The sequence below is a fragment of the Paramormyrops kingsleyae genome, chromosome 15 (assembly GCF_048594095.1).
Source record: "Paramormyrops kingsleyae isolate MSU_618 chromosome 15, PKINGS_0.4, whole genome shotgun sequence".
In the NCBI taxonomy this organism is placed as follows: domain Eukaryota; kingdom Metazoa; phylum Chordata; class Actinopteri; order Osteoglossiformes; family Mormyridae; genus Paramormyrops; species Paramormyrops kingsleyae.
Genome location: NC_132811.1, coordinates 4,619,978 through 4,643,513, shown reverse-complemented (window position 1 = coordinate 4,643,513; position 23,536 = coordinate 4,619,978). Strand labels below are relative to the sequence as shown.

Here is a 23,536-nt window from a genome sequence, read left to right as displayed (position 1 = left end):
CACACCCTCTCCTATCCATGACACCTGTCGATGCCACGTCCTCACCCCTCCATGAAACACTGTTTCACATCCGTACCATGATCTCCCCTATCTGTGCCACGCCCTCACTTGTTTGCTGAACAGAGCCCCGGGTCCTCTCTCCTTTCTCCTACCTTTCTCTCTCCCTCACCTCTAGCTGTCAGCTGTCAAAGGCTTTGTTAGGCTTCACCGGTCTCATTTTTTCCCATGACCTCCTCTTGTGTGATCTTTCTCTTACTCCATCAGTTCCTCATCGCTTCTCTGCCTCCTCTCTAACTTTTCCCCATCATCTTGAGAGAACTCCCCACCCTTTAGATACCAAATCACATATATTTCACGCCTAACCCCCTCCTCCCCTCCCTGTCTCCGCCCCGTACCTGTTGGCCGGAGTGGAGAAGACGGCCAGGATGACGTCCCGTCCCTGCATGCGCAGCACGGGGCTGGTGGACTGCAGCAGGTTGAAGTAGAAGTGCGAGTCCCCTGGGATGGAGCAGTTGAGGCGAGTCTTTAGGAAGGAGGTCCACTGCTTCTCCAGGACCCGCTGGGAACCGCCCAGGTCCCCCTTGCAAACCCGGGCCACTCGAGACACCATGACCTGGGGATCCGGAACCGGGACACAGTCAGGCACGAGCCATAAACACGCCAGCAGCAGTTCCATCACAAAAATGCAAAACCTCCTTATTCTTCAAAGAATTCGGAGAATTTCGCCGATACCCTGGGGGACGGCAGGGATGCAAATGCTGCCACTGAGGCTAGTTTCATAACTCATTATTTCAGAGCAGTAAATTGTTATTGTTAATTCATGAAAATGTCAGCGCATCTCAAAGCTGGGGCCGCTGAGCGATGTGACCTTCGGTGTAGGGATGCCAGAATAAACGTCTGCTTACTCTGAGTCACAGAGACACCGGCAGTAATATGCATGCGGCCGTATATCCTGGATATATGAAATGTGCTTTAGGGGGATGGAAAGAGATCGTGTCATACTGTCGTATTTTTGCATCTCCTGATGCATTCCGCTCTTGCAATGACTCACTTCATTTGAACGTCGTTAAAAACGTCTTCCGTGTTTAATTTAACCGCAGGATATCTTCTTGGTAATTAGAGATGCACCAACCGGCACCCACACGGGGCGAAAATACCCAGTCAAAGGAGGATCAGAACGCCGTGTGGGTGTTGAAGTTCTTCATGACACAGGAGGCAGACAGGCAGTTGGTGGCTCCCTACCTTCTCCAGGTAGTTGTATTCCATGGCCATTTCTCTGAAGAAGAAGTAGATGTGTGACCCCCAGTCTACTGCGCTGACGAAGTAGGGCTCTGGAAGATGAAGAGGAGCCGTCATTGGTGGAAGCATCTCGGAGGAACCCCGGACTTCAGGCTCAGGACCCATATTATTCCTTGGCCATTAAGTACCATCCAAATTTTTTTAACTGTTGGTGGAAATATTTGCTGATGGGGGAGGGTGAAAAATTTGCACAACCCACCTATTGAGAGTTCTTTAAGTATAAGATCTAAGGACTGTGTGCTAGTGACCGGAAGGTTGATGTGAAAGTGATGTCATCACCCTTGAGATGCTTCTGGGGCATAAGGCCGCCAGCTGACATAGCTCTCTGACCCCCAAATCGCTCTCACCTGTATATATATCTCTGTGCCTCAGGGGAGAATAAGATGGGATATGTGAGAACTGCTCAATGTCCCTCACTGGGCTGAAAGAAGTATCACTATTCTGCTCTGTATTTGAGGTCATTCTAGCCGGTCCTCTGTACGTACCCCGGAACCACTTGGAGTCGTGTTTGACTGTGCGCAGGGCTGGGCTTTCCCCGAGGCTGCGGTATATCACCGCGTCGATGGCCAGGAAGTCCGTCACCGTGGCTGTAAACAGGCTTCCATCTACAGGGACACGGAAGAGTTGGATGGAGACGGGGATAACGAAGGCTAAGGAACTGGCGAGATTTCCGGTTTACTGAGGATTCCAAGTAGTACACCTACAGGAATCTCGCTAAACTATTTTCGTATAGTGGTGGCAATGAATTCATGTTTATGCAACAATGAATGTCTAAAAGCTCTTTTTTTTCTGTGGTGCAATCACAAATTTTGTACAGTAAGCAGGAGCACTGGTTTTAGAAAGCAAGGTACTTCATGCCTCATGGAGCACAGATACACGTGGGTGTCACTTACCGGCAAAAAGAGCCACGTTGGCGTGCTTTGGGTCGTAGGGACATCGTGCCATCCCGCTGATCGTCTCCCCCACCATCTCCAAGGTGTCCCCCTGTCACACAAGCATGCCACACAGTCACACAAAACGTAAACACGTACACACGCTTGTAATGACGATTCCCTTACAGAGGCTACTACGAGATGAACTAAGGGTTAGCCGCAATGTGTTAGACGTACTGTACATGTAAAGGAATCCACTCAGCTCCTGTGTCTCTGGGGACTCGCAATGCACACAAGGATCCTGTCAGAGCTCCGCTTTCATCAATAACAAGCTAAGCATTCAGACGCGCCTCTCAGATGTTCGAGAAATTGATTGCATCCCGCCAACGTAATCGAAAAATATTTTCACTGGCATATTCTAACAGGAACTCGGTTGGTGCGCTGAGAAATCGTTCAGGCCAGGAATTTACATTTATGCAGCCATTTCCTAATTCTCGAAGGCTTCGGGTTACTTGGCTGATTTACGGCGCTGGTCACTTACGATTCAGAATCAGCCGAAGACAAAACTGAGTCGAATCAGACACAAATCGAGGCCTCCCAGGCTGGGGAGAAGAACGCTCTTGCAGCAGAGACGACCGCAGCTTGGGGTCGCCACGCCATCTCAGTCTCTCTGCCCAGAGGCTATAAACGAGCTAACCAGCTAAATCAGCCGTAGCCTCACGTAGCCATTAGCATGCTGCGGCTCCCCACTCGTTCTGAGCTCCTCTTCCTTGTTATGACAGTCCCTGTTCGTAAACATGACCTCCTTGCGATGGGGTCAGTGCTCCCTACTGGTGAGAACGGCCGTGGGACCGTTGCAGACAACTGTGGCATGGAGAGCCAATGAAGGCGCTGCATTTCCATAGAATAAAGACATTCAACCACCTACACCCACCTCATTGGTATTCCGGATGGCACCGTGCACTAAAACATTGTATCCTGATCGCTGGGACTGTCGTAGGAGAATGGAGAGTGCTGAGAATTTCTGTGGCTCTCTGGAAACACCATTCTGTGCCTGTGTATGTGTGTGTGTATATATTATATCCCTACGATGCGATAAAAACCTATTATTTTGACATCGTGGGGACCATTTATTCGGTCCCCACAAGGGGAAACTAAATTTTATTTAAAAAAAAAAAATCTGCGACTAATGGAAAAACTAAAAATGCCTAAAGTCTTGTATTTTGTTTGGTTATTTATGGTTAAAGTTAGCGCTGGGTAGGGATTAAGGTCATCATGTTTAGATTACAGTTTTCCCCATGGAAAAGAATGAAGAGTCCCCACAACAATATAGATACTTAATCTCTGTGTGTGTGTGGGTGTGTGTGTATCTGTGTGGGTACTCACGACTGTGGAAAAGATACTCACGGTGTAATTGGCGCACAGGGGGTTGAAGGCGTTCGTCCCACAGACGAAGAGGCCACCATGCCGGCTCAACAGCACCTTCACGAAGTTGCGGCACTCATCCTGAGAATCACAGGGCCAGAAAGTGGGGATTATGGCGACGGAAGAGGGGGGAACGAATGGAGAGAACAGGAAGGCTGTGCCCTGGTACGTCATCATCGTCGTCGGTGCTGGTATCCTTATCTTCGTGCCATTTGCACGGCTGCTCGGAACCGGACTGCTATCAACCCAGTAAGATGAATCCATTAAAGTCAGTCCTAATTGGAAATGTATGCTGCAGAGATAGGACCATATCCATCCAGATATGACAGGCGCTCACCGGCCCGCTTTGTTAATATCCCTCATCCTGATTGCCCCCAACTCTGAAAACAGCTCTATTTCATTGCCCCCCCCCCCCCCCACCACCTTTTGGCGCCAGTTCTTAAAGCTGGAGGTATGTGACACATACAGTTGGCATGCTGATGTCATCGCAGGGCAGGGGTGCTGCCGAGGGCCCCCTCCCTTCCCAGCCGTCCCAGGAGGGGTGTAGGTTTTCTCTGGGTGAGCGGGGGCACGGGGCAAGGGGGGAGGGGGGCTGGAGCTCATGTAAAAGCAAAGCAGGGGGGTGATTCTGCACGGCAGGGGAAACTGAGATAAAGGGGGAGAGCAATAGCGAGAGGCGGAGGGGGGGTGGGGCGTGGAGGGGGCTCCTGCACAGTCTGCGTGCTCAAGGGCGTGAGCTGCTGCGTTTTTTCCGCGCGTAAGCATAACACCCTGCTCTGTTTTCCATAGCAGCAGCGCTGCATGTGACTGGAGACCATTTTGCCAGAAGGGAAGTCAAAGCTGCAGAGAACGGCGGCACCGGGAGCCTCTGCGAAGGCTCCGAGCGTCATGTTCACACCAAATCTGGAGCGACTTCAGTTTGGCTACTAGTTCAGCAGCCCAGAAGCAGTGGTGTCGTCTCCCAGCAGGCCCTGAATCCGCGCCGCATGTTCCTTTACGGGCTTGTTTTGGGCCAGCGTCACCACGTCCGGGTTTCACTGCTGATCCCCCTTCCCTCTCGAATCACGAAGACATTTTATAGACCATATATCATGCGGCTCATAATTTTATCTACCGTGCAATTTTCATAGACCGTTTTTCTCCCCAGGATGCAATCCAGCACGTACCGCAGGCTCCACACCCCCGACGCCCCGCCTCCCCTCACGGGGCCCCGCTGGGGCCTCCCTGTGTTGGCCGAAGGCGGCCCCCCAGGGTCTGGGGCGATCCGTACCACCTCTCCCTGTTTACATGCTGCTCCATGGAGGTATTAATCTGGGGGGGACACATGAGCTACTGCAAGCAAGCTGTTCAAAGGAAAACATGTTTATCTTCACAAATGACCCAAAATAAGTGGAGCGGTGAAGATGGAGGGGGCAGGGTGGGGGGGCACAGAGTACGTGTTCGCAGCCGGGCCTCTCAGCCAGATGTTCCTCAGACTGAGTGCGACCTCAACGAGTGCACACCTAATCCAGCTGGCTGCCACCCGTCACCTACTCCAACCTGCCGGGGGCTGGGGGGGGTCAATTCCTTCAGCTAACCCCCCCCCCCCCCCGAATCCACTCCCCGATTCTCCGGATGCTCTTTGGAGAGCCTACTACCGTGGCTCGGGAATTCCCAGCTGGCGGGGCTGGGATCTGCGGCAAACGGCAGCCCTGCAGCATGAAACGCGAAGTGGGCTGAGACAGGGGGGTAGGCGTGGGGGGGGGGGGCGGATGAAAGCCTCAGCCTCCCAGACAGCTTGGCCGAGCTCATCCCGCAAGCCAAACCCCCCCCCATCCCCCCCCCTCCCCAGCTCGTGGGTCATCGCTCCCTTTGATGCGGTTTGTCCCTGGGGCTGCAGGCGGGATCTCGGATCAGCACATGCCCGTCTCCTCCAATGGCTTCTGCACATGGCGCCCCCCCCCCCTCCCATTCCATCGGTCAGAGCCCCCTTTGCACTTCGCGTTGTACCTGTGCACTGGAGACCAGGCGCGACTCCAGGATCTTGCTACTCGCAATCTGGAGAAATACAGGAGCCTCCCACCCGGAGAAATTGCTAAATTGATTTAGAAAAATATTTTTTCAGAGGGACACAAAAATTGGGTGGCTGAGCGCCCCCCCCCCACCCCCAAATAGGATATAGAATCACTTATGCACTTATCACTCGACTGGACTCAAAAGACTGAATAACCCATCCATCCCTCCATCCATCCATCCCTCCATCCATCCATCCTCCGACCATGCCTGAAGCTCGTTAAAGAACCCTCTTCTCCACTTTTGTCATTAATTAAATTTAAAGACCACAGAGGATCAAAACCAATACAGACGCCTCCGAGTTGCATCTCATTCCCCACATTTAAGAAGGAAGTGAGCGGCGAACACTGAACCAGCTGGACAGATGATCTGAAATCCAGGCAGCTGAAGAAATGGAGAATATAAGGGACTGAAATACCAAAACAGCACCTGGCCAACACAAACGAGAGATGGGCAGGGCTAGTGCATATCATCTGGGATTGCCTCTCTAGTACGGGGTAATGAGGGCATTTTCAATTAGCGGCATAACAAGCTGCCACATTCGCAGCCCATGGCGAGGAATAGAGGAAGGGAATGGAAGTCGGGTATTACTATTCCTGCCGGATCACGCAAATATGTCCGAGTGATCAACCAGCTGGAAACATTTCATTACAAAACCAATTACCCTGGTGGCTAATATATCACACCTGACGAAAAGGTATTGAAACGGACTTTCAGGGCGAAAAAGGAGGCTGCAGGAAGAAGGGCAACCGTGTAAGAGCTGGGATCCGGGGGCCGCCCGTGTGCCAGCCAGTCCTCAGATCCACACACCCACTCTCCACGCCTTCGACCACCAAACCTCCCCACACCCTGCCGATCCAGGGCCTACCCCCCTCCCTTTGTGTCTTTGTCACTAACTGTCTCACAAGGATTGAATGTCAGGTGTTATTTTCACTGATAAATAAGTCAGTTTTTTTTGCTGGGGGGTGGATTAACCGACTGGTCTTTGCGTCGCTTCACAGACAGCTTTCAATAACCCGTCCTTCTGTCAACCTCAGAGAAGGTGTTTGAGGGCACATGAGTCAGGTGGACGATCTGGGCTGCCGGCAGGAGCAGGTTAGCGGGTGGGTGGGGGGTAATGACTGAGCTGTCACTCCGTGGGTGGCTGGAGAGACGTCAAAGCACTTCGCGGCTCAGCACGCCGGACGCGCCGGCGCCCGCGGATCGCCAGATTCGGTCACAAAGCTCGCTGGAAACTGTTTCCGGGCCTTAGGCCGTCGTGCGACTTGGGCGGTCAAACAGAACTTCATTAAAATGCCACCAGACCACGTTCCTCCTTGTGTAGCTTCACAGACAGACCATCAAGCTAGCAGTGAAGCGAGGCCGGGTTCGAGCCCCCGTGTGTCCGCCTGGCGCCTCACCTCATGCTTCCCCTTCATCCTGCAGATTCTGATGTCATTCTTGTTGGACTCCCAAGTCCTCTTCTGCGGACAGAAATGCAAGGACATGGTGACGTAGCTGAAATTCCAACCCACCGTTGCATACATTCACACACTCCATGTCACCTCCACAAGCAGAGTAAGGTGTCTTTAGAAGGCCTCACCTTGCTGTAGAACATCTCATCTCCAGCCACATTGTCCAGTTCCACTCGATAAAGATCATCTCTGACGGAGCAAGAAAGAGACACCAAAATCTGTCAACAGTCTATCATCCATCCAGGGACCTATTTTCCATACCCGCTTGTCCTATGTAGGATCACAGGGGCCTGGAGCTCATCCAAGAAGCTACAGTTGCAAGGCAGGGAATAACCCAGGACTGGGCACCAACCCATCACAAGGCACACATACCATTCACACACATTCTCACCTACGGACGGCTTGGCAATCCCAGTTCACCTTAGCATGTTTTTCAAATGTGTGGGGGGCGGGGGGTGGGAGGAGGGAACCAGAGAACACAGAGGACACCCCATGATGGGAGGGCGAGAACATGCAAACTCCACACAAGTAGAGCTGGGGTAGAGACTCGAACCCTGGTCCCAGAGGTGCGAATGCTATATCATATAGAAGCCAATTTTAAATCAGATTGCAGGTTTTTTGCACCTCAAAGTTACAGTCGACTCTGATGCACAGAGTGGAGCCAGGACTCAGCAGAGGAGAGAGCATTTGTTGGTGAGCAGGCCTGCTGGATTGCGTATAGCCTGGAGGATGTAGGCCTTTCACCTTTGCAGAGCTATTCGCGTTCCATTAGCCTAATTTCCCTGTTACTTAACTAAAGTTATAACTGAGACAGGAGCTCACAGCCTCAGCCAGGATTTCAGACGCAAGTGAGACATAAGCAAGGGCTGCCCCTAGGTGCCCTGTATCCAGCCTTCTTAACTCGTGGCCCAGTAAAGATAGTGAGAAAGAGGACTTTAGTAACTGAGTGACCTTGATACTTATGGACACTGGCATCACAGTGAATTCCAGAATGCCTCATAGTTATTACGGATAAAATAAAAATCGGCAGGGCAGCACTTTAGTTCACACCTCCAGAGCTGGGGTCAGAATCTCACCCCCTCTCTGGGTCAGTGTGTGCAGTTTGCACGCTGGGGTCAGAATCTCACCCCCTCTCTGGGTCAGTGTGTGCAGTTTGCACGCTGGGGTCAGAATCCCACCCCCTCTCTGGGTCAGTGTGTGCAGTTTGCACGCTCTCCACATGTTGTGCGTATTTCTTCCTACTAAGTGGATAACTGGCATCCTTTAATTGCTGGTTAAGAGTGTGTGTGCATGTGCCCCGAGATGGACTGGCATCCCAATCAGGGTGCACCCACGCCTTGTGCCCTATGCTGCCTGGGATTGGCTCCGCCCCCCCCTACCCTGACTAGAATAAGCAGTTGGGAGATGGATAAAAATTTGCATCAAGCTGTACTCTAACTGGATGAGGAGCAGATGGTAATGTATTGATTAAGGACTGGAGCTCTGCGAACAGGCAGGGCTGGTTCTGGCCCGATGGAGGCCTTTTCAGACAAGGGGCCTTGAATGTTGTAATCTGTAAATCTGCCGTAGCCGTGCTATTGCGGCAGTATCGATCTTATCTCTGAGATTCAGCTCCATTCCCCATCTGTGGCACTTCTTTATGGGCCCAGGGCTCATCAACAGAAGGGAGGCTGTGTCTAGCACAAGGCGAGGCCTAACCGCAGATTCAATAAATTATTCACTCCCTACATTTCTTGGTTTGTTAAGAGGATAAACCCCAACGCAGGACAGTGCTTAAGTGGTGTGGCTACAACTGAGATGCCCCCTCGCTCTCGCTTTGGCGTCGGTGAGGTCGCCTTCTCAGAACAGACACAAATAATCAAGCAGAAATTGGATGTAGGGTAATCTCATCCTGGCTACTTTTCGCTGACCTGTGCTGACACAAGAAATATTAAAAGGCTTTCATGTCGGTATGGATGACAGCCAGGTCCCCAACCCTGAGTTATATCATCGCCACTGTAACTTGATTTCTGAAGACCACTAAGATTAAAAGATAGCGATAATGTAGCTGGACATCTGCGGATGCACCGGTTAGAGCTTCAGGAAGCCCTTACCTGTCTCGGGACTGCATCCCTGTGCCGCTGTTGACTGGTTAATGTTCCCTAAGTGACTCACCACTTTGCACGGCTGGTAGTCTCTTACTGACCATCCTACATCCTGTTCCCTCGGGCTGCCAGCTGAGGAACGTGTGCCGTCTTGACTTGTGCCTGACTATAATTCACGTCCGACTAACTGACGTAGGCTTTACTCCAACTGTATTTGCAAGATCGCCATGGGCTGCTGGGCCGCACTGCCTCTCTTTGACAGAACTACGTCTGTCACGACGCTCTGCAAACAGCCAGCAGTTCTTCACCAGTTCGCCATTGTGCAAACAAACTCTTCTAGCTTTGCTCCTTTGTCTGGATTACGCCCCACGTTTGGCTCTATTAACGAATGCTTCTTCATGCGCTCTGTGCCATTTTACCCAACACCTGCTCCGAACAGGCTGTCTCAGGACGCCGTCTGCCGTGGGCCCCGCGCCCCCCGGAATGTAATGCACCTACATGGGTTTTTGCACCACAGCATTAATAGATATTGCTCCATGAGCGGCGATGCTAATGCTAGCAGGATTTTTACACTTGCCAGTCCTCTTATCAGCCAGAGCACTTGGATACAGATTTGAGCAATCGACTCAGCCTCCCCCAAGGTACTTGGTGGCTTTTACATTTATGTTTCTCACCGCTGAATTTCAGCTCATCCATATAGCACCCAGCCCACCCACCCCCCAGCAAACGAGCTGTTCCTGGGGTGGGGGCAAGAGCTGCCTTTGCAATTAGATTCTCCTTGCAAGATAATGCCGTGAAATGTACTACTATATTTCTGTTCTGTGTGGCAGGGCAACCAAAGGTCGAAACCAAACTTTGACCTTGATTCCAGACCTCGATTGTTTCTGCTGTTCCGGCTTGTTTTCAAGCTCTGCACTCTAGCTACCATGTGACCATATTTGTGCTCATTCTAAAGTTCTATTTTGATCTACTTTGATGTATTTTGTTTCTAACTTTCAGGTTACAGCTGGGTCATTGTTAATGGCAGCCCTTCCATTCACTGGGATATATATAAAGACCTTGGACTGATTGCTGAGACTCACTGACTCACTGCACCACACTGGCACACGGATGAGTGACACTGCAGTCAGGCTTTACCTCGCTCCGACGTACAGGGTCCGGTTGACTTTGAGGACTCTGTGTATGTGCAGTGACTCCTGTCTCTGTGATGAACGATGCGCTCTGCCCAGAAACACAGGGTAAGGCCTGACCACTGTAAGAAGGAGACAGCAAGACTTATCACCTTGTTATATTCCAGAGACGGGGGTACAGAAGGCTACTGGGGATGGATATATCCCGAGAGCAAATCCCTGAATAGATTTCCAACTAATACCAAATCCCAGAGGGATTCAGAGACCGCTGTTTACATTTTGAAACCCTCAGACACCAGTGAAAGGGGGGCTGTAGTCATTTGGGAGACATTAATCAATATTACCCACTGCTGTTGCTTATCAGTCAGCCTCTGCTCTGCATGGCTGACTAACCTCATATGGAGGGTGGGGGCTTTGGTAGCAGCCTGCCAGGGCAAACCCCTACCCTCTCCATGACCTGACACCCCAGTGTTCAAAAAAAGAAAAAGACCTACCCTCTGTGGGAATAGAGTGCAGAGGTCCTGGTTCCTCAGGAAAAGTGCCGCTGGCCAATCGGATGAGTACAAAGAGCAACATGAAGGGAGGGGCCATGGTTGTCATGGCAGCAGGACACTGGCACTGTAGAGACATGAAATGAAGGAAGGTCATATATAGTAGGACTGAAGTACAGAGAATAATGGTTTTGTACACTGTAGGGCTGTTGTTATCAAATTAACTCAGGGCAAAGTAAGGAGATACACACCATCTATGTCACATATCTAAGCACACGTCACACAGATTGTGTAAAATAACACGAGAGCATAGCAGCCAAACACAGCAGGTTCTGGCTGTGCAGTTTAAACACACATCATTAATTAAACGCTCCAGTTTCTACAGGAGGACATCCCTGTCCCTGCAGCGGCCAGCCATTGGTCAGCACTGCAGAAAAACACGACACCTAAAATAATCCGGCCCCCTGATAACAAACGACAGAAACTGCAGACAGCTGGCGTATCTGCGGGGCCGGGGGCCACCACAGCCTCAGAGCCCTTATCGTTTATCAGGGTGAAGGAGCTGTACTTACAGAAGGAGAGAAAATGAAAACGACAGCGGGGGGGGGGGGGGGGGGGCGAAAAGACAGAAACCCAGACTGGCGTCTGTCCCTCAAACGAAACCCTCACTCAAATCATGTATTTGGTAGCTGAACAAACTCAAGGCAGATCCTATGCTGCTGCAGCACCATGACACAGACAGGAGAAGAGAACAGGATGGATGGAATGGAAATGCTGCCACCGTATGAATGAAGTTAACGTCCCTCGATTCATCCGCAGAATGACCTGGGGCCTTTTGCAGGACCGCGGCCTGGGGCGTTCCTACGGGCTGCTACTACACACATCACCTTTAAACTGAATATTACCAGCCTCAAGTTAATGTGTAAATATCAACACTTCCATTGGTACATTTGCAAAAGCTACATCCAACTTGGGGTAAGATCATTTCTTCGCCTATTTCTTCCAGCAACAAATGTTACAATGTTACAAGTTACAGTTGTATCATATAATAAGGTATAAAAGCTATCGATGGTTGAAAGTGAGTAACGTGTTAATGATGCAATTTTAATGATCGTGATTAAACTCTACAGAAAGCTGCTTTCGCATAATAATGGCAGAAGCTGGGAACGTCGGTTGTTATAAAGGTTGGGCACCAGCGCAAAAACGATCAAGAACGCCGATATATGAATGTCACCTTCATACACAATGTATGCAAATGGTTACTGAGTCTCCTCAGATGGCAATGGCTTCATTCAGCTGTGACCAAACATTTCAGATTCCACAGTGGTTAGAAACCAGCAAGCGATGTGATGCAAATGAAGGTGCAGTCTACCTCCACACGCCTTCACACACACACACGGGTTTGTAATTATATCTTCGTGGGGACTCTCCATTCATTTTTATGGAGAAAACTCTAATTCCAACATGACGACCTTAACCCCTACTCGGCCCTAACCTTAACCATAAGTAACCAAACTAAATACGAGACATTTGGCATTCTTAGTTTTTTGATTGCATTCGCAGATCTTTGTGGGGACCTGAAAAATGGTCCCCACAAGTTATAGTGGTTTTTATCACATTGTGGGGGATATTTGTCACCCCAATGTATATACATGAGACGCACACACACACACACACACACATTCATTCACTCCAGAAAGGCATTTCAAAAAATGAAAGCACTTGCAGCATCTTATCAGGATTTATTATCTTTGCTCAGGCATTTCTGAAATCCCCCACAGCCGGCGGCAGGACAAAGGGGGGCCCTGTCACGGCATCGGCCAAACACCCACACCGCAGAATTGGTGGGGCATGAGAGGGCCGGAGCGTAGGGCAAAGGAACAGAGCAAGAAGTGACGATGCGGGGGGGGGGGTTATGGAGGAGGAGGAGGGAGGGTGTCACCAGGCCGCCTCTCACGAGGAACTCCGCTGTGAGTGTTGTTAATAATTTATAACTTAATGTCAGGCCTCACGCATGCGATTAGCATAATTAGGGACTTCTGCGCGTGAGATTTCACAGTGCGGCCAGGTTAGGAAATGGCTGCCACAGCGCCGGCGCCCAATCACAGCGGTTACGCTGCTCTTCTCAGCGCGGTCGAGGAGCCCCGCGCGCTAATGAGGTCACATGACTCCTGGCCCGTGAACTTCACCCAGTGCACCCCCCCCCACACACACACATCCATCCACACACCCCGAGCCCCCACCAGGATTTATGCTCCTGCGTTCGTCTGTTCCGATAGACCTGAATCAATGCAATTACAGGCAGTTAAGCGGTTAATTTGCTAATTAAGGCGATTAAGCGATCGCTGTAGGAGGGGGCTGGCTGTCCAGGCGAGGTGTTACTAATGACTAAGTTAAAATGATTCAACTGTATCCCAAGACAATGCGGAATCACCTATTCGATTAGAGCGACGTCACTAACGGGGCTAACAAACTGCTGGTAAACATGCAAATTCAGCCCAGAAGAATGACTGAGATCACAGGAAGAGACAGAGCTGAAGACCCTGGGCCTTATTTCTGAGAGTCTCCCATTTATACACTCCTGTAATAACATCAAAACATCATACTTTTATGGTCACAGCAAAGAAAAGTTTAGGAGTGTAACAAGTGAGTGATTATTATTCAGCTGATGTTACCCTGGTCCAATGACGGCGGGACATAGAAGTTCCATCAAAAATAACGTGACTTCATGTCAGTATAGTAGGAAAATGAAGGCGACAGGAAAGCAAGAAGACTGGAAGGAAGCTGGTGTTAACAGGGGAACAAAGAGGCTGTTTGGGAGTGAGTGCAGGAAGTCAGACGTTGGGTATATGGGAGACGGAGCCGGAAAGAGTGCAGAACGTCCTCACGGGAAGAGGCAGGAAGAGGCGGAAGGACGGAGAAATGGAGCAGACAGCTCGCTTTTCCGAGCGAGGCCCAAGGACAGACGTCCCAGTGGCTGTTAAACCCCCCAATAACAGGGCGGCCAAAAATGTACAGCATACGCGGACACTCTCCCAAAAGGCTGCCAAATCAAATTAAGAAGAAATAGATTTGAGCTAAAAAAAAAAATATGCAGATTTAGCTTTGGGGTTATGGGGAGCCGGGAGCCTGTCCCAGGAACCGCAGGGTACAAGAGGGCACAAGGCAGGGTACGCCCTGGATGGGAGGCCAGCCCATCAGAGGGCACAAGGCAGGGTACGCCCTGGATGGGAGGCCAGCCCATCAGAGGGCACAAGGCAGGGTACGCCCTGGATGGGACGCCAACCCATCAGAGGGCACAAGGCAGGGTACACCCTGGATGGGACGCCAGCCTATCAGAGGGCACAAGGCAGGGTACGCCCTGGATGGGAGGTCAGCCCATCAGAGGGCACAAGGCAGGGTACACCCTGGATGGGACGCCAGCCTATCAGAGGGCACAAGGCAGGGTACGCCCTGGATGGGAGGCCAGCCCATCAGAGGGCACAAGGCAGGGTACGCCCTGGATGGGACGCCAGCCCATCAGAGGGCACAAGGCAGGGTACGCCCTGGATGGGACGCCAGCCCATCAGAGGGCACAAGGCAGGGTACGCCCTGGATGGGAGGCCAGCCCATCAGAGGGCACAAGGCAGGGTACGCCCTGAATGGGAGGCCAGCCTATCAGAGGGCACAAGGCAGGGTACGGCCCAGATGGGAGGCCAGCCCATCAGAGGGCACAAGGCAGGGTACGCCCTGGATGGGAGGCCAGCCTATCAGAGGGCACAAGGCAGGGTACGGCCCGGATGTGACACAGTGCATGTATTTATTATAGAGGAATTAGCAAAACAAAGCAGCAAAGCATGATGGGAGCCATGTGCGTGTGAAGCTGAGGTCTGGCTGCTCGAGTGACTCACTTCCCACCAACAGCAGGATGTGCTGTTTCCCATAGTACTTAAGAGCTTTAAAGCTGCCCCCCCCTCCCCAAAAAAAAAAAGAAGGCTTCTATCGGTGTCTCTGACGCCATCTTCTGAATGTGCCATTGTCTTACAAATTCTGGGGTTTGACCCGTGATGAAGAGGCTTTACGTGACTAGAGAGACAAGGCAGGAAGGCCCGTATCGCAGCGGGTGGGATTATCCCCAGCTAATCTGGGCTCTCGGCCTTCTGCTCAGTTTATCGGCATAATTATCAGTGCCGGGATCAAGAATACACACCTCAAATGGTATATAAGTCAGCAACTGTAAGCTGATTTATTTTTCAAGAAACAAACCCAAGGCGACTGTAAGCGCCCGTAGTCTGTACCATCTCATACGTCTAATAAAAACGACCACAAGAAAACGCGCGGGCGATAATCACAGCCAAGTTATAAATAACAGAAAACCCACCTAATGGCTCTTAAGGTTTACGACATCTCTGAACCCCTTAATGTAATTATTTCCCCCCAAAAAAAGACAATTCCCGCAGGCCCTGTATTATCTTACATAAACAGAAAAGGTAAATTGATATCTAAACTTGGTCTCGTCCCCCAGCCGCCTGCCCTTTTAGCCGTGAATCGGGGGGGAGATGGATTTATCATAATGGAAACAATGGTCTGGTGTTTTTTGCCTGCGAGCGTGGATTTTGGAGGAGGGGTCTCTGGGTTGTGAAGGTGAGCGATTCATTTTTTAATAGCTAAGCTGGGAGAAGCGGAAAGGGGGGGGGGCAAAAGTATGGCCGCTATTGGGGGGGCGGGGGGCGGCGAGGAGGGATTGGCACTGCACTGGGCAGGAAACTATGCAAGAAACATTTCCTATTTTCACTGTGCTATATTAGTGATATGAAATTAGATCAATTTCCCCTCCTCGCTCTGTCTGCACCCCCCACCCCCGGTCCTTCTCCCCCAGACTGGATTTGCTGAGGCACGGCCTTCCCTGACAAATTAGCGTCAGCAGAACAATTCGCAGGAATGCAGCCCACCCCCCCCACCAAACAAAAATAAACGTGAAACGGGCACGTCATGCGTGCCGCCCCCCCGCCCCCCCCCCTTTCCGCTCCATCAGGTTCACAATGGAAGATTTTATGAGCATCATGACACCGGCACGGCATTAACAATCAGCCATGTTTGGATTGACGATGGGAAACAAACAATGGACATCATGTTTGCAAACAAACTGCCTCGTAAACTGCCACTATTTTTTAATATAACTCCCATCTGGGGTGGAGTATCCAGAAAAGTCCTGCTTTCCAGTCAATCCTTGATATACAGGCTCCCCTGACAGAGATACCAAACCATACATATACATATATATACAGTACAGATCCACACACATAGCCCTGCTCCCCACCCCAGTGTGACTCTCCCTCTCCCTCTGTCTCCTTCACTCTCTCCTCCTGATCTCCACCCCAGTGTGTGACTCCTTCTCTCCCTCTGTCTCCTTCACTCTCTCCTCCTGATCTCCACCCCAGTGTGTGACTCCTTCTCTCCCTCTGTCTCCTTCACTCTCTCCTCCTGATCTCCACCCCAGTGTGTGATCCTCCCTCTGCCTCCTTCTCTTTCTTCTCCTGATCTCCACCCCAGTGTGTGACTCCCTCTCTCCCTCTGCCTCCTTCACTCTCTCCTCCTGATCTCCACCCCAGTGTGTGACTCCCTCTCTCCCTCTGCCTCCTTCACTCTCTCCTCCTGATCTCCACCCCAGTGTGTGACCCTCCCTCTGCCTCCTTCACTCTCTCCTCCTGATCTCCACCCCAGTGTGTGACTCCTTCTCTCTCAGGTCGCTAAAACCTGCACGTGCCCGGGGTGTGGGGGCAGGAATACAGGTGGTGATCTGCTCACGCTCCATCCCACACATGCGCCCCCCCCCCCCAACACGCCGGCACTGACTGTGGAGCCGCTTTCATTCCCTGCATCGTGGCTGAGAGGCATGTTAATCAGGGCAGGGGGGCTGCCAGCTCGGACCGACACATCCCCCCCCCCCCCACTCCCTCCCATTGCCGTGCTCATCTCACCATTCCGGGTGGCAGAGACCATAATGAAAGACCCACCGCATCCAGCCATTTATTTTCCAGCACTTGTTATTTCTGCAGAAATTTGCTCATTGCTCCACCCTAGACCCCCCCCGGCAAACAAAGCATCGTTTTGGTGCTTACAGCAGCTTCGGTACACATGGCGTTACCGGGAGAAAGTCGGCGGTGGGTGGAAGTGTGTTGTTGTGGCATTGGCAGAGGAGGGCCTGGGGGGGTCCCTGGGTGGGGGTGGGGTCTCAGGGTACACCGTGTCAGTTTGTCTTTGGTGGTATTTGCGTGTATGTGGCTGGGGGAAAATACCTGAAAAGGTGGCAGGAATCGGGTTTGGTGTTTATACAGCCCCGTTGCTAAGGAGATGGGAAGTGGGGGAAAGATTCAGTCATAACTGCAACCTAGACTGATAAAGCAGCAGTCATTCTGAGAGTGTTAATCATGCACATGTATGGGGATGGGAAGTGTGGTGATGATGAAGGAGGGCCAGGCAGACCGGGCTCGGGAAAGAAGGGACACGACCGCAGAAAGACCCAGACAGGGAACCCAGATCAGCTGGAGGTTAAATCAGAGAATGACGTTACTGTGTCATTAGGATCCCATCGAAGGGAAATTTATATGACACGCCCACAGAGAGGACCCCTCATTTGTCAAACAATTAAAGTGTCAGAGTGGCCGAGGAGGAGACGGTGGGGTGTGAGTCAGCCTGGGACTGAAGGGATGGGGCCCACACACGTAGGGGCGGCCCATTGAGCAGGGCGCCGTGCGCGGTCAGCAGGAATGCCGGCACGTTTGTGCCATAGTGACGACTCGCTGTCCGCTCGCACCCAGGCGCTGGGGCCCCCCCCTCCACCTCCCCCACAGAGAAACCTTTTGTGCTTGTTGAGCTCCCAAAGATTTACGTGCACAAGGGCGCGCTTGTTCTCCAAATCGCGGAGTTAAGTGGCAAACAATTGATCGGCGTTTCCCCCGAGTCTCCGTCCAGCGGGGATTATTTAGCCGTAGCGCCCGCACGTCGAGGCCGGGGCTCGGCGCGGTGGGCCTTTGAAGATGGGCCTCCGCTGTGCCGTCCACCTGGAAGCGGGGCTTGCCGAGAGCAAACGGCAGGCTCGGCACGTCCGGCAAACCGACGGCAAAGACACAGAACATCTGTTACGTCTCACATGCCGCAGTTTTGTTTAAGTCGTTAACGCGTCTCTGCCAGGTCCCCCCAGGTGAGAATTAAAATGAGATCTGATATCTCCAGTAAACACGCTCACGGGGCTACAGTCCACACAAAAACAACATGTGTGGCCCATTAAGTCAACGGGACTGGTTAAACATCACCGCAGTGCCGATTAGCCACTGATGCGACGCTTAACTTGACATTTAACTTGCACTACATGACTTGAACTATTTGGTCTAGACAGACCCCTCCATAAAGCACAAATCAAACTGTTTTTACTTAGTTGTTTAGCTATCTATTACGCAACGGGCACACATCATTCTGAGGGGGAAAAAACTGTAGGGAAAAAAAAACAGGAAAAGGTGATGTGTTTGCATTTTATTTACATGCAACCTAATCTGTTTTCTTATAATAAGAGTTCACTATGCAAAATGAGCTACACTATGCAGAGAATTCCTGCTGTGTTAAAACAGATGCATTTCAGTTGGCCAGTAAGGAAACTCTGCTTGGGTACTGATCACATTCAGAGGTCGATAAAAACCAGACTCAAGACACAAACAATGCAGACAGCAGGGAAGACAAGGTGCTGCCGTCCGGTCTCGAGGACGTCGGAGAACGTATTTGCATTTCCTTCAGATTTCACAAAGTGGGCAAAATCAGTGCAAAAATCGCTCTCCCCTTTGAGAGGCAAATATCAGGGTTTGTTTAGTTAGAGGGAAAAAAATGTGTAAATAAAGAGCGACCTCATTAGGGCTGGCTCTCGGACAGAGTGAGATTTAATGATCTCTGCTGTGGAAATGATAGGGAGGCCCTGTTTGTTGGCCGGTGTTTTGGTGGCCGGGGTCGTTAATGATAGAGGGTGGCCCCCTTTGGCAACCGCCGGTCTCGGGAGCAGACGGACATCGTAAGCTTCGAACCGGCGGCACGCAGAGACTAGAGCAACGAGAATCATTTCTGGCCAGAAATATACCGGAGGAAATATACCTCCTGGAACAGGAGGCCTAGGAATGGGTGAGGACTCTGCTCGTAGACCCTGCTATTAATGGTTCCAGTTTACAAATTAAACACGGAGCGGCGGCACACGGAACGGAGCGCGGTGTGAGCCTCTCGCCTCCTCTCCTTCAGGCAGGCCCCCAGTGTCCGCACTGCCGCTGGGCGCTATGGCAACCAGGCATCCCTGCTATACACTCCTGGCTGCGCGAGTCTGTCGGTGTGTCTATGTGTGTGCGCGCATTTCTTCCATTACATCATCGCAGGGAAGACGATAAGGGATTAACAATAAAAGCTGCGATTGAGCAGAACGGGAAGGACACTTCTGCACCAGGCTGCCCTGCCGCTGTAGTCGGGGGTCTCTGGGAAAGCCATGACATCGCTATTATCCACCTGCAGACAGGGAAGGCAAAAGATGTTCTCTCAAGGCCTTTGAGTGCTCTGGGGCGGGGGGCGGGGGGTAGGGCAGTTGATAACGGGAGAGGAAAGCTACCTGAGAAATCCAGGGGTGTGTGGCCTCCCACAGTTGCTGAGATGTCAGCTAAAATCCCAGCATCTCTTTGGAACCTGGAAGCCTGACCTCCTTTTGATTCCGTCTGCTGAGCACATGGGCTTTATTGACGCCTTATGGTTTCATTGATAAGACTTAGAGCTATTAATAAAAACAGGCATTACACTCAGCACTGAAGGTGATGTAGGCATGACTGTTCAATACGGCCTGCTGTGTAGCGCAGAGCAATGAATCTACATGGAGTCACAGGCCCTGATGCACTGGGAGAGGATCCCTGTTTAACATGGACTCCACAAGGCTCAACACGGGCATCAGTGTTGGTGGGTGGAAGGGAAATTAAGGGATCGCTACGAAATGGAGGACAGAGTCAGGGACCAAACACAGGAGAATACAGCCTGCATTCAAGGTCCGACCAGTCAAGCCAGTCCGACGGGATCTATGGAGCCATACGCCACATGTCACCCGTCCCACAACCTGTCCATTCTAGTTTTAATGGATCCCCATTGATCATCTGATTTTCTCTTTATCTTTAATCAAAAGCTCTAGAAACTCTGATGTTTAATTAATGAGACACTCAGAAGGGCCCTACTCGCTGGCTCCGAGAGGCAGCCGCGATTCATTATTAATGAACGCCTGGTAATTATCCGAGCCAAGCTCCGCGTCCAAGGTGGGAGCTGGAATTCAGGGAAGATGGACCAGGTACCTGGACCCCCGGAGCCAGAAGGCAGGCATCACGCCTCACACAGAGCCTCCTCACAGGCTGCAAACAGGCGGCAGGAGTGTGTAACCACAACCAGCAGCACAAAACACCAGCTCACACTCCATGAATGTTGTTTTTATTTCCCCATGATGAAATGTACAGGGCTGTAAAAATCTCCCACCTTTGGTTCATCGAATTTTAATATTCTTATCAAGTGTGTAGCCCTGTTTGTAGTCCTCTATCTCTATCTCCGTCTCTCTCCCACTCTCTCTCTCTCTCCCTCTCTCATCCCCCCCTCTTTGACCAGCGCAGCAAAGTCACATCCCAGCGGCTGATTAAATTTCCCCCCCTGTCCCCCGACGTCAGATAAACCTCTTACACGTGGAAGTGTGGTGACCACCGTAAGGCGCCGGGGGTCACGACCCCGATGGAACGTGTGCCGTCGTTGCCGTGGTGATTCCCGCCGCCCAGAGCTCGGCTCAGGATGCCGGGACTCGGGTCGGCAGAGGAGGGGGGGCACGTCTGCCGAGTCGGCCCATCTGTACGTACACCGGCCCGCCTGCCAGGGACTAATGCCTATTGATTAATGTACACTGAGTACGGGGAGAAAGTAGGGCAGCGCATCCCGCTCTCTGCGAGCTGACAGGCCATTAACTGGTGCCGAGGCGATCTCTATAACAAGGCTAACAGTCTCCATGCTGCTGCGGGCGGCCCGGCAGCCTTGGATCCCTCCAAATGGGAGCCAGGAGCAAAATCCCACTGGAGAGGCCCAGTGTCTGCACACTGTATCACTGTATCACGTACACGGCAAGGCAGAAAAAAAATGCATCCCCACGGACCGCCGGGCCTGTTTCTGCTGTGCATCTGCTCCACACACTGTTTTTATTATTTTTCCACATTCCACTTTTCTCAAAAATTGTGTAAATTGTATGGCATTTGAGACATGTTGTTTTTTTTTTTATTGCATTATTGTGAAATACCTATTTTCCATCCAGAAAGTGACTTTAATTAATGGCGCGAGTGACGAGCGTCAGCAGAATCGCACACACCCTGCGGCCCTGCGAGGGATCGCTAGGCCGCCCCCGTTCAGAACAGCGCTGGCTCTCCGCGGGGCTGCAGATCTTCCTGTTTCCCTCTCTGCCCACACAGTGACCACCTATCTGTACACGTGACCGATGTTCCACTCACTGAGATAGGAAGGATCCACAGCAAATTGCCCTCTGTTTTAGGTCTTCACTGCACAATTACCCTGCTAAGAACCCCCTGTTCAATCCATCATCCAGCCTTCAGCTAATGACCCCTCTAAAGCACTCTCCTACATCCCACTTCGCAGCCATTTCTGCTCCGTGACGTTCCTCTGCCTCCCTCTTGACCCGCTCAGCCTGGCTTGTTGGACTCCCCGGCTCTCATGGTGCTACTCCTCCCTGCATGCTCCTCTTCACCTCCCTCTCACACAGCCAGAGATATATACAGGGGCGGGGCCACAGGGCCATTGGCCCAGCTGAAAGCTTATTGGGCCCCTCACCTGTCACTCACCCATTCAAATCATATCATTGGCTAATGACACAAAAGGCCCCTCTGTGTGAATTACGGCCCCTCTTTTGCCCCCCACGTAACACCATCCTTCACCATCCTCCCTGAAATGTGCTCCTGATTAGAATGAACCTTTGGCCTCCTCCTGACTTCAGATTCTTGGGCTAATAGGGGATTAATCAAACGGGCGTGGCTGCATCTCTCTGGCAGTTGAATATGCTGAGAGAAGGACGGGCTCTGAAATTTACACGTTAATAAAAGGTGAAGATGTTAATTCAGTCACAGCCAGTATCTCAAATCCTCCTGATTACAGCCACACATGGCAAATGTAGATGAAATCCTGTGCAACGTGGCTACTGCAGAAATCCATTTGGAAAGAGGACCTGCGTGGATTATTAGGGACAGGATTGTTATAATGCGGCAAATTTGTATAAACAAACACATTTTCAAAGTGTTTAAAAGTATTTAACGAAGGATAACGCAGTGACTAACTCCCCGTGACTAATGTTTGATGAATGGTGTCCTTCATGGAAAATGGACTCCGGATCCAAATTAGTATTATGCAGCAATAAATTGAACATGCAGGCTAAAGCACCTCCCAAAAAGGCCAGTTTAAACAGCCCCCTCCACCCCTGAAACCCAAACTGCCTTTTTCTTCTTCTAAAGCACCTGAAATTGAAATACCCCCCCTTTTATCCCGCCAATGTGCTGGAGTAATCAGGAGCCCCTGGCCAGAGCGGTCAGGGAGGGGCCTGGATTGGCAGGGCGACCGCAGGGACCTTGGGGCCCGAGCGACAGGGTATCTGTTCCGCTCCATCAGGGCCGCCTGCGGTTGGTGTCGTGAAACTCACCCCCACCCCCAGCGGCAGCTAGAGCAGCCAGCTGCAGCCCGAATCACCACGCCGGCGTGTGGCCTGAGTGACCCCCTCTCCCGCCCCCATGCCAGCGGCTCGCGAGAAAGAAAAGGGGGCTTTTAAAGAGGGGCAGAGAGGAAAAGGCATGCTAGCCGATCGCTCAGAGTGTGGCCGTGGTTAACATGGCACTCTGCCCATGCTGCTCACTCTGCTCACCATTCTCACTCTGCTCACCCTCTTCACTCTGCTCACCATTCTCACTCTGTTTACTGTGCTCACCCTGTCCATCCTGCTCAATGTGCAGATGCAACATCAACTGCTATGTCACACTCCTAATATGATCCACACACAGGCTCTCTCTCTCTCAGACAGACTCTCATTTTCTCTTACATTCTCTCTTTTTCTCTATTACACTCCCTCCTTTTCCTCCCTTACATGCACACTCCTCTTTTTCCTCTCTCTTTCTCTCCATTACTCCCCCTCCTCTTTCTCTTACACACACAGGCACAGTTAAACCCGCGTAACAAATTCCCAGCTGAGAAACAATGGTGGCGGCTCTTAATCCCGTCCTTAAGGGAGAAGTAACACTGAGCACCGGTGCCACCCCCCCCCCAGCCACACTCTAAATATAGCCCTGGGCTTGGACCATCCAATGGGCTCCTCCATTATCTGCCTGGGGGCTCCAGTATTCTTCCATGATGACTGCTCTGCACCTGTCTCCCAGCTTGCCCCCCTGTGCACACGGGCACTCAGGTCAGCCTAAATATAGCCCCTTACCCCAGTGCCCCTCGCGCTCCTCTCAGAGGCAGGTGCGGAGCTGGGTTAGAGTTACGCTATCTCTTTACCCTCTACCTTTTATAGAGGCTGCATGACATTATGCACTCCAAAAATAACAAACACTTATGCTGTTGGCACCAGGAAGTTACTGACAAACTGTTCTTTGTAGTTGTTTCATCTCGTTACAGTCTTGCGGGGGCCATAGCTGGCTAATCTCCGCGCGTACTCCC

The 23,536-nt window shown here is 51.5% G+C and overlaps 1 protein-coding gene across 1 annotated transcript in view; it reads right to left on the bottom strand.

Moving 5' to 3' along the window:
- The window catches only part of sema6bb (sema domain, transmembrane domain (TM), and cytoplasmic domain, (semaphorin) 6Bb), a 65,148-nt gene that overhangs the window by 20,828 nt on the left and 20,784 nt on the right, over positions 1-23,536 (bottom strand). The window contains exons 2-10 of the mRNA XM_023843530.2: positions 10,811-10,934; positions 10,324-10,438; positions 7,231-7,291; positions 7,049-7,111; positions 3,579-3,677; positions 2,193-2,283; positions 1,785-1,904; positions 1,243-1,331; positions 396-613 (exon numbers count right to left, since the gene is read on the bottom strand). Of these exons, the coding sequence (XP_023699298.2) occupies positions 396-613; positions 1,243-1,331; positions 1,785-1,904; positions 2,193-2,283; positions 3,579-3,677; positions 7,049-7,111; positions 7,231-7,291; positions 10,324-10,438; positions 10,811-10,916 (962 nt within the window). The 5' untranslated portion in view covers positions 10,917-10,934. The remainder of the gene's footprint in view (positions 1-395; positions 614-1,242; positions 1,332-1,784; positions 1,905-2,192; positions 2,284-3,578; positions 3,678-7,048; positions 7,112-7,230; positions 7,292-10,323; positions 10,439-10,810; positions 10,935-23,536) is intronic.